The sequence below is a fragment of the Mobula hypostoma genome, chromosome 1 (genome assembly GCF_963921235.1).
Source record: "Mobula hypostoma chromosome 1, sMobHyp1.1, whole genome shotgun sequence".
Classification (NCBI taxonomy): Eukaryota; Metazoa; Chordata; class Chondrichthyes; order Myliobatiformes; family Myliobatidae; genus Mobula; species Mobula hypostoma.
Window position 1 is genome coordinate 154,768,179 of NC_086097.1, and position 13,276 is coordinate 154,781,454.

The 13,276-nt window shown below is 36.7% G+C and overlaps 1 protein-coding gene across 1 annotated transcript in view; it reads right to left on the reverse strand.

Moving 5' to 3' along the window:
* Positions 1-13,276, reverse strand: part of col22a1 (collagen, type XXII, alpha 1) — a 328,136-nt gene that overhangs the window by 33,233 nt on the left and 281,627 nt on the right. The window contains exons 44-49 of the mRNA XM_063048837.1: positions 12,645-12,692; positions 9,502-9,615; positions 8,856-8,909; positions 6,669-6,722; positions 5,438-5,491; positions 4,178-4,231 (exon numbers count right to left, since the gene is read on the reverse strand). Of these exons, the coding sequence (XP_062904907.1) occupies positions 4,178-4,231; positions 5,438-5,491; positions 6,669-6,722; positions 8,856-8,909; positions 9,502-9,615; positions 12,645-12,692 (378 nt within the window). The remainder of the gene's footprint in view (positions 1-4,177; positions 4,232-5,437; positions 5,492-6,668; positions 6,723-8,855; positions 8,910-9,501; positions 9,616-12,644; positions 12,693-13,276) is intronic.

Here is a 13,276-nt window from a genome sequence, read left to right on the forward strand (position 1 = left end):
GCAATAGTTAGTTCCAGCAAACAAAATCCCGCTACAGGTCAGTTTGTTGATATAAATTAAAGGGTCCAACCTAGGATATTGATGTGTCTGATTACCTGAGTTTTTAATACACTCCATATTTTGCACTTCACTGCTGGGTCTTATAGTATTTTCTGCAGCTTGGCACATCAGAAACTCATGCTGTGTTCTCTGGAGAGCAATGAGCCAATGCCTTACAGTGGCTTGAGTATACCTGCAGTACTGGATTCAAACTACACGGTGATTTCTGGGCAAGAGTTCAGCAGTCACATTCCCCTCTCTGCTGCATTGTTTCTCATTTTGATGATAACCTTTTCTTTAGCTCCCTGGAGATGGCTGGCGAGAGTCCTACTCCCTTTTTTATGTTTGAGCCATGATGTTTGTAATAATTTGCTGGATTGCTCACCAGTCATGGAGCGTAGATTAGGAAAATCAGTCCCATTTGCTGAGGCAAAGCTGAAGCATTGCTAAAGGAGAAAAGAGGTAAACTTGGTAGGCCAACTCCATGAAAATCAATCCCAAAAGTCTCTCTGATTATGGGGCATCATTAAAGTCCTTTCAGTGGCAACACCTGATGCTCCATAAAACTTCATGGAGTATGCAAAGGCTTATCTTAACTTCCTCAAAACTGGTGTTGCCCCCTTCACTCCATCATAATGTTCTAATAACCCTTACAATAATTAGTGATGGTGTTACTCCATCTCTAATCGAAGCTGTGAAGAACAATATTAAATTGTAAGCTCTGAATTTATTATTCCAGTTCCTCAAATGCTGTGCTCTTTCCTTATAGTTGACCTGATACTGGGATTCCCAAATGAACAGATGGAAGTCAGAGACATTTCTATTTTAATGACCTAATAAAAAAAAGAGCTGGCACTGATGCTCTAATCTAGTGGTCACCAACCTTTTTAAGCCCAAGATCCCCTACCTCGACCTCAGTGAAAGGCAAGATCTACTTACTAAATCGTTTAGAGAAAAAACAGCTCAGATTGTACTTCCAATTTGAGGCCTTTTATTTAGGCGAATTGTATTTGAATTACACAAAATACTTTTGTCAAACTTTCAAATTAATTCAAACAAGAAAACACTGTAACTAGCATATCAAACAGGCCATAGCTGTCTTTCTTTAAGAATATTACAATACTTCACACCTTTAATTCTAAGTTTCATTATTTAATTTTATTTCAACACGAAAAATAAAGAATAAAAATTGACTGTTGCATGCAGTGTGATGACTAGGGCTGAATACTTTTTACTAGTTCCCTGAAATTTGGCTCATAACTACAGACAGCCAGTCTGAGACAGTCTGTGAGGTGTAGGGTTGCCAACTGTCCCATATTCCCCTCGCTAAGGTAGAACATTCCTATGAAACCTTTCGTGTCGAAATGTTTTATGCTGAAGAAGCAATTACCATTAATTTATATGAAAAAAAATTCTGAGCGTTCCCAGACCCAAAAAAATTACCAAATCATACCAAATAACACATAAAACCTAAAATAACACTAACATATAGTAAAACCAGAAACGGTATGATAAATACACAGCCTATATAAAGTAGAAATAATGAAAATTAAGCCAAAACAGATTCATAGGATAAAAAAAATCGGCATGTACGTGCATGCGCACACAGGTGCCCGTGCAAGACTTCACGGTCATGGTAGTCTTTCTCGGGGTAAACGCAAATGTCCCGGGATTTGACTGCTACTTTTGTCCGTTATTTGGGAATGAGAAAGTTGGCAACCCTAGTGAGGTGTCTGTCAGTAAGTCAGCTCCTGTACTTAGATTTAATAATTTTCATCTGTGAAAATGCAATTTCACATAGATAAGTTGACCCAAAGTAGGCACTGACTTTTAGTGGTATAAAACCAACGCGCATACTGCGCATTGCTTGGCCCCATCAGTAGTAATTGCCACCAGTTTATGAATGGGGATGTCATTTTCACTGACATATTTTTTTAAACTCATTGTAAATATCCTCACCTCTCATTCTTTCCTTTAGTTGCAAAAGAGTGAGGAAGTCCTCCTTTGTTGTAAAATCCTGGAAAGCCATTCTGACAAATACAACAAGCTGAGCTGTGTGCATTACATCCAGGGATTCATCGAACTGTAGTGAAAAATATTCACGTCCTCTGACAGTGACTCTACCCTCCTTGTCACTGTTGCAGGGCCAAGCAGTATATTACGTATTGCGGTTGTGATGTCGTTTTTGTTTTTAAAGTCATTAAAAGCAGTCTCTGCAGTAATGACCATTGCTTCCTTGAATAAATCGCCATCTGTAAAACGCTTCTTGTGTTTAGCCAAAAGGTGACTTACACGAAATGATGCTTCAATAGCAGCCTTATTTTGAGCAGCATGTATTGTAGAAAATGATTGCTGGGCCTTCAACCCCGATATCAGCTCAACTTTCCAGGCACGAATTGCGCTCTTTGGGGGTTAGGTGTCTTTAAATTCCTGGTGGTTGGTGTTGTGGTGCCGCTCCAGATTCCCTCTTTTAGTCAGTGCTTGTGTTTGGTGGCACAACATACATACACACTTGTCTTTCACCAAGGTAAATCGAAATTCCTCTTCCCATTCTGGATGGAATTTGTATGTTTTCGCCTTCTTTCATGGAGCCTCTGCTATGCTATCAGGATATCACGAGCGATTGCCAATTGTGTCGCCTCTGATCTGAGATGACATTTACGTGCCAGACGGCTCCTAATTAATTAGCTTGTTTATTTCGGCTTTTTTTCTTAAAGATGTGCTGTGTGCATCTTGACTACCGCTGCACCACTGCATGCTTCGCGGCCTGGAGGTTGGGGACCACTGCCGTATATTGATGTTTCTGACAGTCTGTACTCTTATCTAATCTGATTGGTCACTTTGATGCAGCACAGGCTACGCTGAAAATGCGGTGCATGGCGGAGAACTACACACATGCGCACTGGGCAGAAAGAACGGAACTATACCCCCGCAACCCGGAAACAATCTCTCTTTACAAACAGCTTTTTAGCGAAAATATTGCTATATTACCATTATCCTAATTAGTATTACTTACTTTTATAATGCTCACATTACAACAGTATTTGTGTATTTATTTTTGATTTTTCTTCAGGATCGACTGGGAAAGTCTCAAAGATTGACCGGTCGATCGCAATCAACGGGTTGGTGACTCCTACTCTAATCAATTGAAACAGTTTGATCAGAAGCAGAAGCTCCAAAACTTAAAATCTGTGTAGTCAGGAGCAAGCTGGTAACTTCAGGCCTGTAAAGAATGTTTGGAATTTCTAAAAATTATCTTGTGAAACCCTCCATTTGATGGGTATAAATCACTGTCTAGAACTTGGTAAGCTGAATCTGGGGGGAAGGAGATAAACTGGTTGCTCTGAACTGAAGTCTGGCAATTAAAAGGGAACAACTTCTTGTTGCATCTCTTAGAAGATCAATTGACACAATCAGCTGGCATTCCACCCAGGATGTACAAACAAGTTAATTAGAAAGAGATTCATCCAGTGCCTATCTAGATAATTCTTAAGTGCTTTGAGAGTACCTGTCTCTAACTCTCGTTCAAGCAGTGCGTTATAACGGTTGCTGGGTGGGTGAAAGAATTCTTCCGAAGGTCTCTTTAAACCTCTGATCAATCACCATAACATTATGTTCTTTAGTTTTAGATGCTTCTATTCTGGAGAAAAGTTTCCTACTACCTATGTCCCACCTACCTTTGCAGAAAATATCACTCCAGGCAGATGAACTTTGAGTATTCCCCGCGATGTATACTTACTTCAATTTTACCAGCACTTCTGATGTCACGTTTGGTCAAACATTGTCAGAGTATCATGGGTCAGTCACTGCTGTTTCACCCCTGGAATTCAGCTATTGGGCCATATTTGAACTTAAACCTTAATGAGGTCTGGAGCAAAGTTATCATGAGAACATCGTCAATGGGCTTGTTTCTAGAAAATTAGCCTTTCTCGAAAGCAAACCAGTTGGAATGGCTGGTTGATTGTGGCATTCATACTGATAGGCGATAATTTACCAGCCCCTGAATTGAATGAGATTGCAATGTGATCAACAGCATTGCACCATCCTTCAAAGACATAAGAATTTTATTTGAACCAGTGTATAATGCATAACATTTCTTCTAAACTTCCTTTCATATATTTCTGAAGCTTAATTTTACCTTCTCTCCTCGTAGACCTGGTGCACCAGGAGATCCAGGAATACCATCAGCTCCCTGAAAGGAATAGAACAATTTAGCTTAGTTTGTGCCTCTGATACCATTTCCAAAATGGACAAATTGCTAAATCAAATAGATGTCTTTGTGTAGTCCCTTTATGATAATGCTTGACAAGCACTGACATTCAATTTTCAGAAAGAATGGACTAATCCAGGCAAATGACAAATCACAAAAGATGTACGGCAAGCTATATTTATTATAGACCCCCAACACTAGGTTGTCCCAAGGCTATGGCAGGGTTCCGTTCTTGTGAGCTGCTTGCAACTTGAACGGTTCACAGGTTGGAAAGGTGGTCTTGAACTGAGTTTGCAGACAGCAGGAGATGTCCACAGCCCTGCAGCAGCTGGAAAATCAATACCAGCAAGCTCCCAAGTGCTCAATCCTATGTTTGACTGCACATAAGTTGGGTGTTGGTAAGTTTGGGGGAGCCTGTATAAAGTCAGACAACTGTATGACAAATAATAAGGTTATCAAGAACACATAGTATGTCGGTTCAGATGAAAGTCATTTGGCTCCTGATATCTGAAGTGTTCTGATACCTTCACTTTGGAAATCCTGTCATTTGTGCCCTCATTAAACCCAAATAACCTCTAATAAGAATTGTCATTACGTCACACATAAGGAGGTTATAAACTGCAGAGTATTTCAAGCATTCTCTCTTTTTATTTATTACCAGCATTCACAGATTTTAACTTCATTAATGTTCTGACATGTTTTTCCAAATGATACTGATCATTTTGGCAAATTTTGCTGTTACTCTCTTGTACTTTACAAGTTGCATTAATCTCTTCCAATTGTTTTGACTTATTTTTGTTATCGATGCAGTACCACTTTCCATTTTGATATTCTTTAAATTAGTTGATACTTTACAGAAGGTCAATAGATGTGGGTTGCTTGTAGAGCATTGACCAACTTAAAAATCTGTTGAGCCTCCCCCTTTTAACAGAATGAGCCAACCTTCACAAATAATGCAATCATTTTGGTAATTCATACCCACTTCCTCAAAACCACATCCTCTAATGGCTAAAAGATTATGTTTGTTGAACTCTGTACATGAAAATCAAACTCAAGCCTAAGCAATTGAGAAGATGCTCGATTTAATTTCTTTGTTTAAATTAAATTCATCACTGAGAGAAATTGTATTATTTTTTTCTGCACTGAAAATTTACTGTACTTAAACATCATGCACAAAGTTAGACTTACAGCTTGGCCTAGATCACCAGGTGGTCCAGGGTACCCTGGTAATCCTGGATTACCCTAAGAAAAGCAAGCAAAATATTTTAGTAAAAAAAGATCAAAAGATATGATAACCTTCAAGTTTAGCCTCCTTGACAATCTATAAAACAGTGGCTGCATATTCTGCTACATTTCCTAAATTCAGTTTCACTGAATGGAGCAGGTCCAATCCTATTTAGGTTATTTCAGTAATTTACAGACCTAGTTTTCACGTTTCCAGGACTTCCATGATAATAACTCGCCTCTTACCACACCTTGGCTGACCTTCCACCACCCAGCAGTCACCCAAATCCTAGCCTATGTGTCATTAATATCTCAGTCAGAATCATACAAGTACCTAACATCTGTCCGATCTTAAACCTTCAGAACACTACCCCGAGCAATAATTACAAGACTCCTAACTAGGCAAACACTGATCCCCAACTCTAGTCATGTTCCCATCCTTCTCTCATCTAAATTCCTTTGCATAATCCACATTTGGTCCTCATGTGCTATTGAATTCATTAGCTGACCTCCATGTTTAATATGTCTCTATTGGGATTAACCACATTCATTCAATATTCCTCAGAATGTATGCAATTAATCTGTTGTTATTGTGTTTTGCTGATGTTGAGATTGACTTTTAAATGATTATCTGCTTGTATTCCAATACCATCCAACCTCGGTGATAGTGAAATAAGAGTAGTTAAGATCCATCATATTAAGAAGCACAGATCCATTCCTCCATTTAATCTGACTCTCTGTTATTTACCTTTTACAACCTTTCAAATCAATACCTCTCTAAGTCCAATATCATTTACATCTCTCTGAAGCGGTAATATTGTCATATTTTCGTGGGCAGTGCAAAGCAGGTTGAAAGGCAGACCTGAATGATATTATAGTGAAATAATATTGGCCATGGGATCACAAAGGAAAATAATCACGCTCTTAGCTATGCCTATAACTGTTTTAGCTGTAAAAGGAAGAAGCTTAGATTATTTTGGACATGAATTGAAAGATGAAAAATAGAGATGTATTCCTTATTGACTATTGTAAATATTGTATATAATATAATATAACCACATCAAGCTACGTGTTTGAAGTTCATAATTTTTAGAGACAACCTACAAAGTGGCACTGTAACAACATACAGGACCTTTACCAAATGGAAATGAATCACTCAGAACTGTTTTATCATTGAAGGCAATTCACATGTTACCTGTTCTCCCTTTTCACCAGATGAACCAGGCAAACCACGTTCTCCTTTGCTACCCTAATAGATTGATACAGAAGAACAACAAAGCATTAGATGCTGAGTGGTCAGAGCATTGAGGGGTTAGGTGAGAGGGCAGGTGTATGCGGTTGAATGGAATCCAGGACCAGCAATGTTACCCAGTTTCCCTCGGGATCAATAAAGTATATCTATCTATCTATCAATGATGAAATAGCGGAGTGGACTCGATGCGCTGAATGACCTAATTCTGCTCCTATGTCTTATGCTGGTGACAACTCAATAACAGTTCTAGCTAGGAAGCGATTAGGGGAAAGAGAAGATAGTTGTTGTTAGTTCAGAATTTCTTCTCAATTGCTGCTAGTGACTGCCATGATTCTGAATAGAATAGAGAATGAACATACCTAAGCTGTCTTTAGACAATCATGGGCACTGGCCAATAGTAGATAACTTGTTATTTCAGAGGACAAAACTGTGGTTAATTTGTAATTACACTTGGCAATGGCCTCACAACCAATTCTGTTCAGGGAGCAATTAGGTTCCAGTACTAAACACAACCCGGTGACCAACAGTTAACTATTTATCAAAGTTCCTAAATAAAAGAGATTTTTGAAGAACGGAGGTACAAGTATTCTGTGAGGGGAGCTGGGCTATAGAGAATTTATGTTCTTGAACCTACTGTAAATCAGTTAAGAACAGAGAAAATAAAATTAAGGGTAGTGTATTTTGCTGTATATGTCCTCTCTGCTATTTAATAAAATTATGGATGATCTTTTGTCTCAGTCACCTTCCTAAACTTACATCATAACCCTTGATTTCTTTAATATTTAAAACTTAATCAATAAAATTTTAAAATATACTCAGAACTGAGCCTTGGCAACCCTGTTAGTAGAGAATTTCAAAGATTGTCATCCTTGTCCTAATTACCTTTTCTGAGTCTGAGGGTCTTCGTTTTAAGCAATATAATCAAGGGAAGTAACATCACAGCACCTACCTATTCTGCTCCATAAGAATATTGTACATTTCAACGAGATCATCGTTTTATCTTTGAGAGTGAGTACAGGCAGTCAAACCCCCATTTCAGATTTGAATCCAATCAGTCTTCTGTGCACCCCCTCTTTACAAGTACAGTATAACTTTCTTTCAGCAGGGTGACCAGACTGGTTCTTAAATCTGATTATAATAAAGGCACCATTCCTGTAACTGTCCTAGCTGAAGACTGATCTAATATATTTTAAGGGCTAGAAGTTTGAGTGCGAGTGCACCTGTTGGAAGGAAACTCTGCAAGGCTGTAGATGTGAAGGTCTTGCTCATCTTGATGGCCTGATTTATATAGACTAACTTATAAAAGGCAGGGAATGGACTTAGTTTTGATTTGGATTATTCAACCCAAATGCAAAAGCTCTCTTGCTCATTAACAGTTCAATGGTTAAAATTGCAATCCATTCATGTAGCATTCCACAAGTCATTCCCAAAGTTGTGATACTGAGAGCATTATAGAATATAGTAAGTAAATATAGAATTCTGAAAACAGTATTCATTTTCTAGCATGTAAAAAAATCAAACAGAAATTTATTTGAAGCTATATATCATTTTTTAAAAATAAGATTTGTAAGTGGCCAGTAATCTGATGGATCAAATCTAAACACGTGTACTATGCACAGAGGATAGAAATGTTATCATCCCAAGATATCGGATTGGAAATGAATCCCATACAAAAGGTAGAAAAACAATAAGGTGGGACAATGTATTTCACTAATATGCACATTATATAAGTAGTTGCTCAAATGGCTTTGTGAAATACCATTTGTGTGTAGTCCTTTCTCTGAGTTCTACTGTATGTACTTTTATCTGTGGTACTCTGGTTTCCACAGAAGTACTACAGAATGAAAAAAAAAGTGGTGGAAGCTTTAATTAATTGGTTAGTACCATGCTGGCATTTTTGGCCTACTATGGTAATGATAATATGTAGGGAACTTCTGCTTTCCATCACAGGTTCTGAAGTTTTCGCAGACAACAACTTAACTCATTGTGCCAAAGCGGTACTCAGTTAGCAAAAGTTTACATTGAGTAAACAATCTATTGCTTTGGAAGGATAAATGTTGGTTAGGAACTCTCAAGGAAGGAAGAAAAGAAAGAACAATTCAGGTATGGATTATACAGATATTATCTTACCATTTTTCCCTCTGGACCTTGTGGTCCTGGTGGCCCTGGTAGTCCTTGGTCTCCCTAATAAAAGGAAAGGTTGATGAAAGGCAAACACCAACTCTTCTATGAAAAGGTATCATTTCAAAGTACAGTATTCAAAGAAAATGTGATCCCAAGGATAATTATATTTGACTGATATTTTTCAGATCTAGCAACCTTCTTACCATGTTCCTCAATCATTGGTGTTTTAAGAAATATACCCTCTTGAATTAATTTATGTGCTTTTAATAAATTTAATGTATTATATTTACTGTGGTAAACATTGTGCCTATTATATCTTCTTAAATATAATTTCTTTTTTAACTTGCGGTTGTGGACATTTGATTCATTTCCCAATCAATTATTTCCTTTCATTTATTTTGCCCTTCATTCAGGAAACAAGTCTAACCATCCCAATTTTCTTTGGTGCTTGACTGGATTTGTTCATCTTTTTCACCTCCTTGTCCATTAAGGACTGTCGTACCCTTATAACAAATGATCAGCACAAAAAAAATGGAAGTGTCAACACATACATTTCAATGTACATGAATCCAAAGTTTGGGACTATTTACTTTAAAGTTATATTTTATTTTTATTTTATTCTTCTTCATGAAGCCCTTTCTATTTCACTTACCCTTAATCCATCTTTTCCAACTTTGCCAGGGAGACCTGGATGGCCCTTACTTCCTGGTAATCCAGGGACTCCTGGTAATCCAGGTGGACCTGCTGGACAGCTAGTACACAACTCCTGAAGATCCCAAATTAAAATTATGTTAGAAGGTATTTAGAATTATTACGCCGAATAGAAGAAGCTACCAGGCTTGTTTGTCAAATATAGCAGCGGTTACCAATCCTATGAGGGTTGAAGCTATTGGTACATTAATTACAAATTCATTTGACAAGAATTTATATAAAATCTACTAGGGGTCCTCCTCCCAGATGTAAAAAAAAATGAATTATATCAAAAGAAAACTCATAAGCTTTTATAGCCATATTTAATAAGCCAGAGAATTATCATCATGCCTGACAATGATGAAAGAATTATGGTGATATTTTGTTGATGCATGTTTATGGAATCATCAAATCACTGCAGCATAGAAGGAAGACATTTAGCCCATCAAATCTATGCCAGATTTTTGTAAAGTTATTCAATTTTATTCACCAATAGTTATTCATTTCCTTTCAGCCATGGAAACATTTTACTTTCAAATATTTATGCAATTCTCTGTTGAGAACCAAAATTAAATTATAATTTTATATGTGATGTATGAAAGACTTTTTCTCATATCACCCCTGTTGTTAATTACTTTACAATCTTTTTCGCAACAAATCTTAAGAGAACAGCTAAACATAGAAGAGACATTGTTCTAGTGCCAAACTGAGCAGAAATTCAGGTGATATCTTAATCTGCAATTATATTCAAGAACTAAAGACTACTTTAAAAATGAATACTATTACCCGTTCCATTTTCCATGCATTAGAAAGTGCTAGCATTTATTCTTGACCAAAACTGATGTTTGGAATGGTCATCGATCAAGAAAACTACCCTATTTCAAAACTAGAAACAGAGGGAAGCAGCACTAACTTCTTATTTTCAGGGAATATAAAGTAAACTTTAAAGCTGTTGAGTAAATCTGGATGTATAAAGTACTTACCACTACCTCAGGTTGTTTCAAAGTGCTTCACAGCCAATGAGGTCATATTGAGGAATATCTAATAAAGTATTATTGGCCATCAAATTTAGATTAATGTAAATAATATTGACAGCAATTTTGAGTATTGAAGGAACAAATATTGGCCAGGATACTGGAAAGCCTCTTCCACTCTAATTCAATTAAATAATGTCAAAGTATGTTTCACATTCACATTGATGTAAAAATGGTGTAGGATATCAATAGGAAGATAGTGTAATTGCCTCTTAGTTTAAGTTGAAATCAACTTAGATAAACTTAATCTATTTATAGATTGAACTTCATCCCGTGATTTATAGCTGGGATTTTCAGACAGAATCAAAGCCCACTTTGTCACCTCTGGATTTTGATTATAATTTTCACCTAATCAAGCAAAAGACGGAAAAATATGAGATAATAGGATCCCTGAGAGAAATTAGGACTGAAAACCGAAGCAGTATCTGGTTTAACTATTGGAATAAAAGCTACAAATATAGGTGTGTAATGCCCATTATGACGTTTGCTCAATATATCTGTGATCTTTACGGGTTAATATGCCTGAATCAGAATCTACACGTAATCCCGCCCACATTACTCCTGGGTGGAAACTGCAAGGTTCTGCCTATTGCCCTACTTCAGGAAGATTCAATAGGTCCTTTGATCATAGTAAAATCAAAATACATTTGATTTGATGTTGTATAACAGTGAAAATATTAAATGACCTTTTATAATTTTTAAGAGATTTTTTTTAGCCAAACATTTAACTTACTACTGGAGGGTTTGCGAGATTCACTTACTAAAGTGCATTGTCAGCTGGATTAACAAGACAATGTACACAGTCATTATGCTTAAATACATTAAGGAATAGTTTGTAATGGAAAGAATCAATTATATTACATTCCATTGTCCAACTCAATTGGTTCATGGAAGACCTTTAGCAATCAAGCAAAAGAATTTTAGCAAACCCTAACAACTGTGATTTGGGGCCCACATTGATCAGTGTTCCAACCAATTCCAAATGGCTATGCTCTCTCACTCAGCTGACAAGAACACTATCAAAACTCTTAAAAACACAGGAAACACATGACATCAGAAATTAAATTCAAACTATACAAACAATCTGCAAATAGCTTAACTATACAGTAAAATTCAGTAAACTCTTATTCATGTTATGTCCTTAATAAATAATATTCTGCTTTTATCTTCTGGAGCTGACTGAACTGGTTAATGTCTCTCTTTAGGCGATTAAGAAGCACTTTGTCAAGAATGTGGGTACTCAGTTACTTACAATGCTTTGAGAGATCAGCACTATAGGCATTTTTCCAGCTTCCAGTTGCAAATCATAAATCAATTACTTTCTCATATGCAGTAGAGACCCCGCCTAAATAGCTGCCTGAATTCCCTTCCTGTTTTCCTTCAGCACTGCAGCTTTCCAATGGCATGAAAATTGGATTGCTACTCTCTTACACAGAAGCAGAATACTGATGTTAATAATACAAATAATCAATTCTCAGCAATATTCACATACATTTATCACCTAGAGGGAACAACGTCATCCACAATACAATCATAAAACCAGAGTCAATGATATTCACCATTATCTTATAATTAAATCAAGAGTTATTTTTATGGAATCTGTCACAGAATAATATTTAGTCAACCCAATGCAACATTTTAACAAAGCTTGTCAATAACTGAGAACAGTAAAGGAGTAACAACAGGAACAGGCAGAATTGTACTGGGAAAGGAAAGAAATATTGGTGTAATTTTCAATACTGATATTGAAAAATCAAAGTTTGAGAGCATATATAGGAAATTGATCATGTAGAATAACAGAAAAAGCAAGAACTTTACCAAATCATGCATTTTTTTTATTTCTCTAGCAACTTTTATTTAGAATCACCTGGTTCTTTGATACAAGGAAATGTATACTTCAGATAATTTCGTGTCTCTTTTCCCATCCCTGACAACATCAATAAGCAGTTTATGACATGGCCAAATCACAGTGAGTGTTTAATTTTGCATTGGTTCAACTGTAATATCTGGAGTTGAAAATTGAGCTTTTTTCTCCCGAGTGGCCACCTTAGACGACTACAAACCCACTCACCTTGGCCATGCCTTCTATCTCTCTCCTGGAAATAAGAGGTAATGATGCCTGTAGGTCAGAACATACCATTGCATTATTTTGTCAATGGAACTATTTTACATGCAATGCAGATTATTTCCTTTTATTTTATGCTTCCTTTTTTGAGTCAATTTATTCGGGCATTGGATATGGTAAAGTTAGCATCTGTAATTTGATGGCTAGATGCTATTAAAGTTGCTGAAAGAGGAGACAAAGAAGAGAAAAAGGTATGCTGGGCATCAGCTATCAGTTTTCATCTTTGGAGCTGTGACTCCAGTCTATCACTCAGCTGAATGCCTAATTCTTACAATAAAAATGGTGCACTGCACCTCTTTAATCTTACCAGTCATGGATATGGAGATCTTTCACATTTTCAAACTTATAATATTATAAATCTCTGAATAGGGTTTACAAGGAGTTTGTGCTTTCTATTGGTCAATATGAATTGTATCAGACACCATATTCATAGTCAAAATAATTTTATGATGTCAAAATACAACAGTGCGCTGAATCAGCATGGCTTCAATGTGGTTCTACAATGGTTGGACAGCGGGCATTTTTGAATTTAATAAAGACCCAGGGAGCATTATTTATTTTTCTTGTGGGCCTTCTGA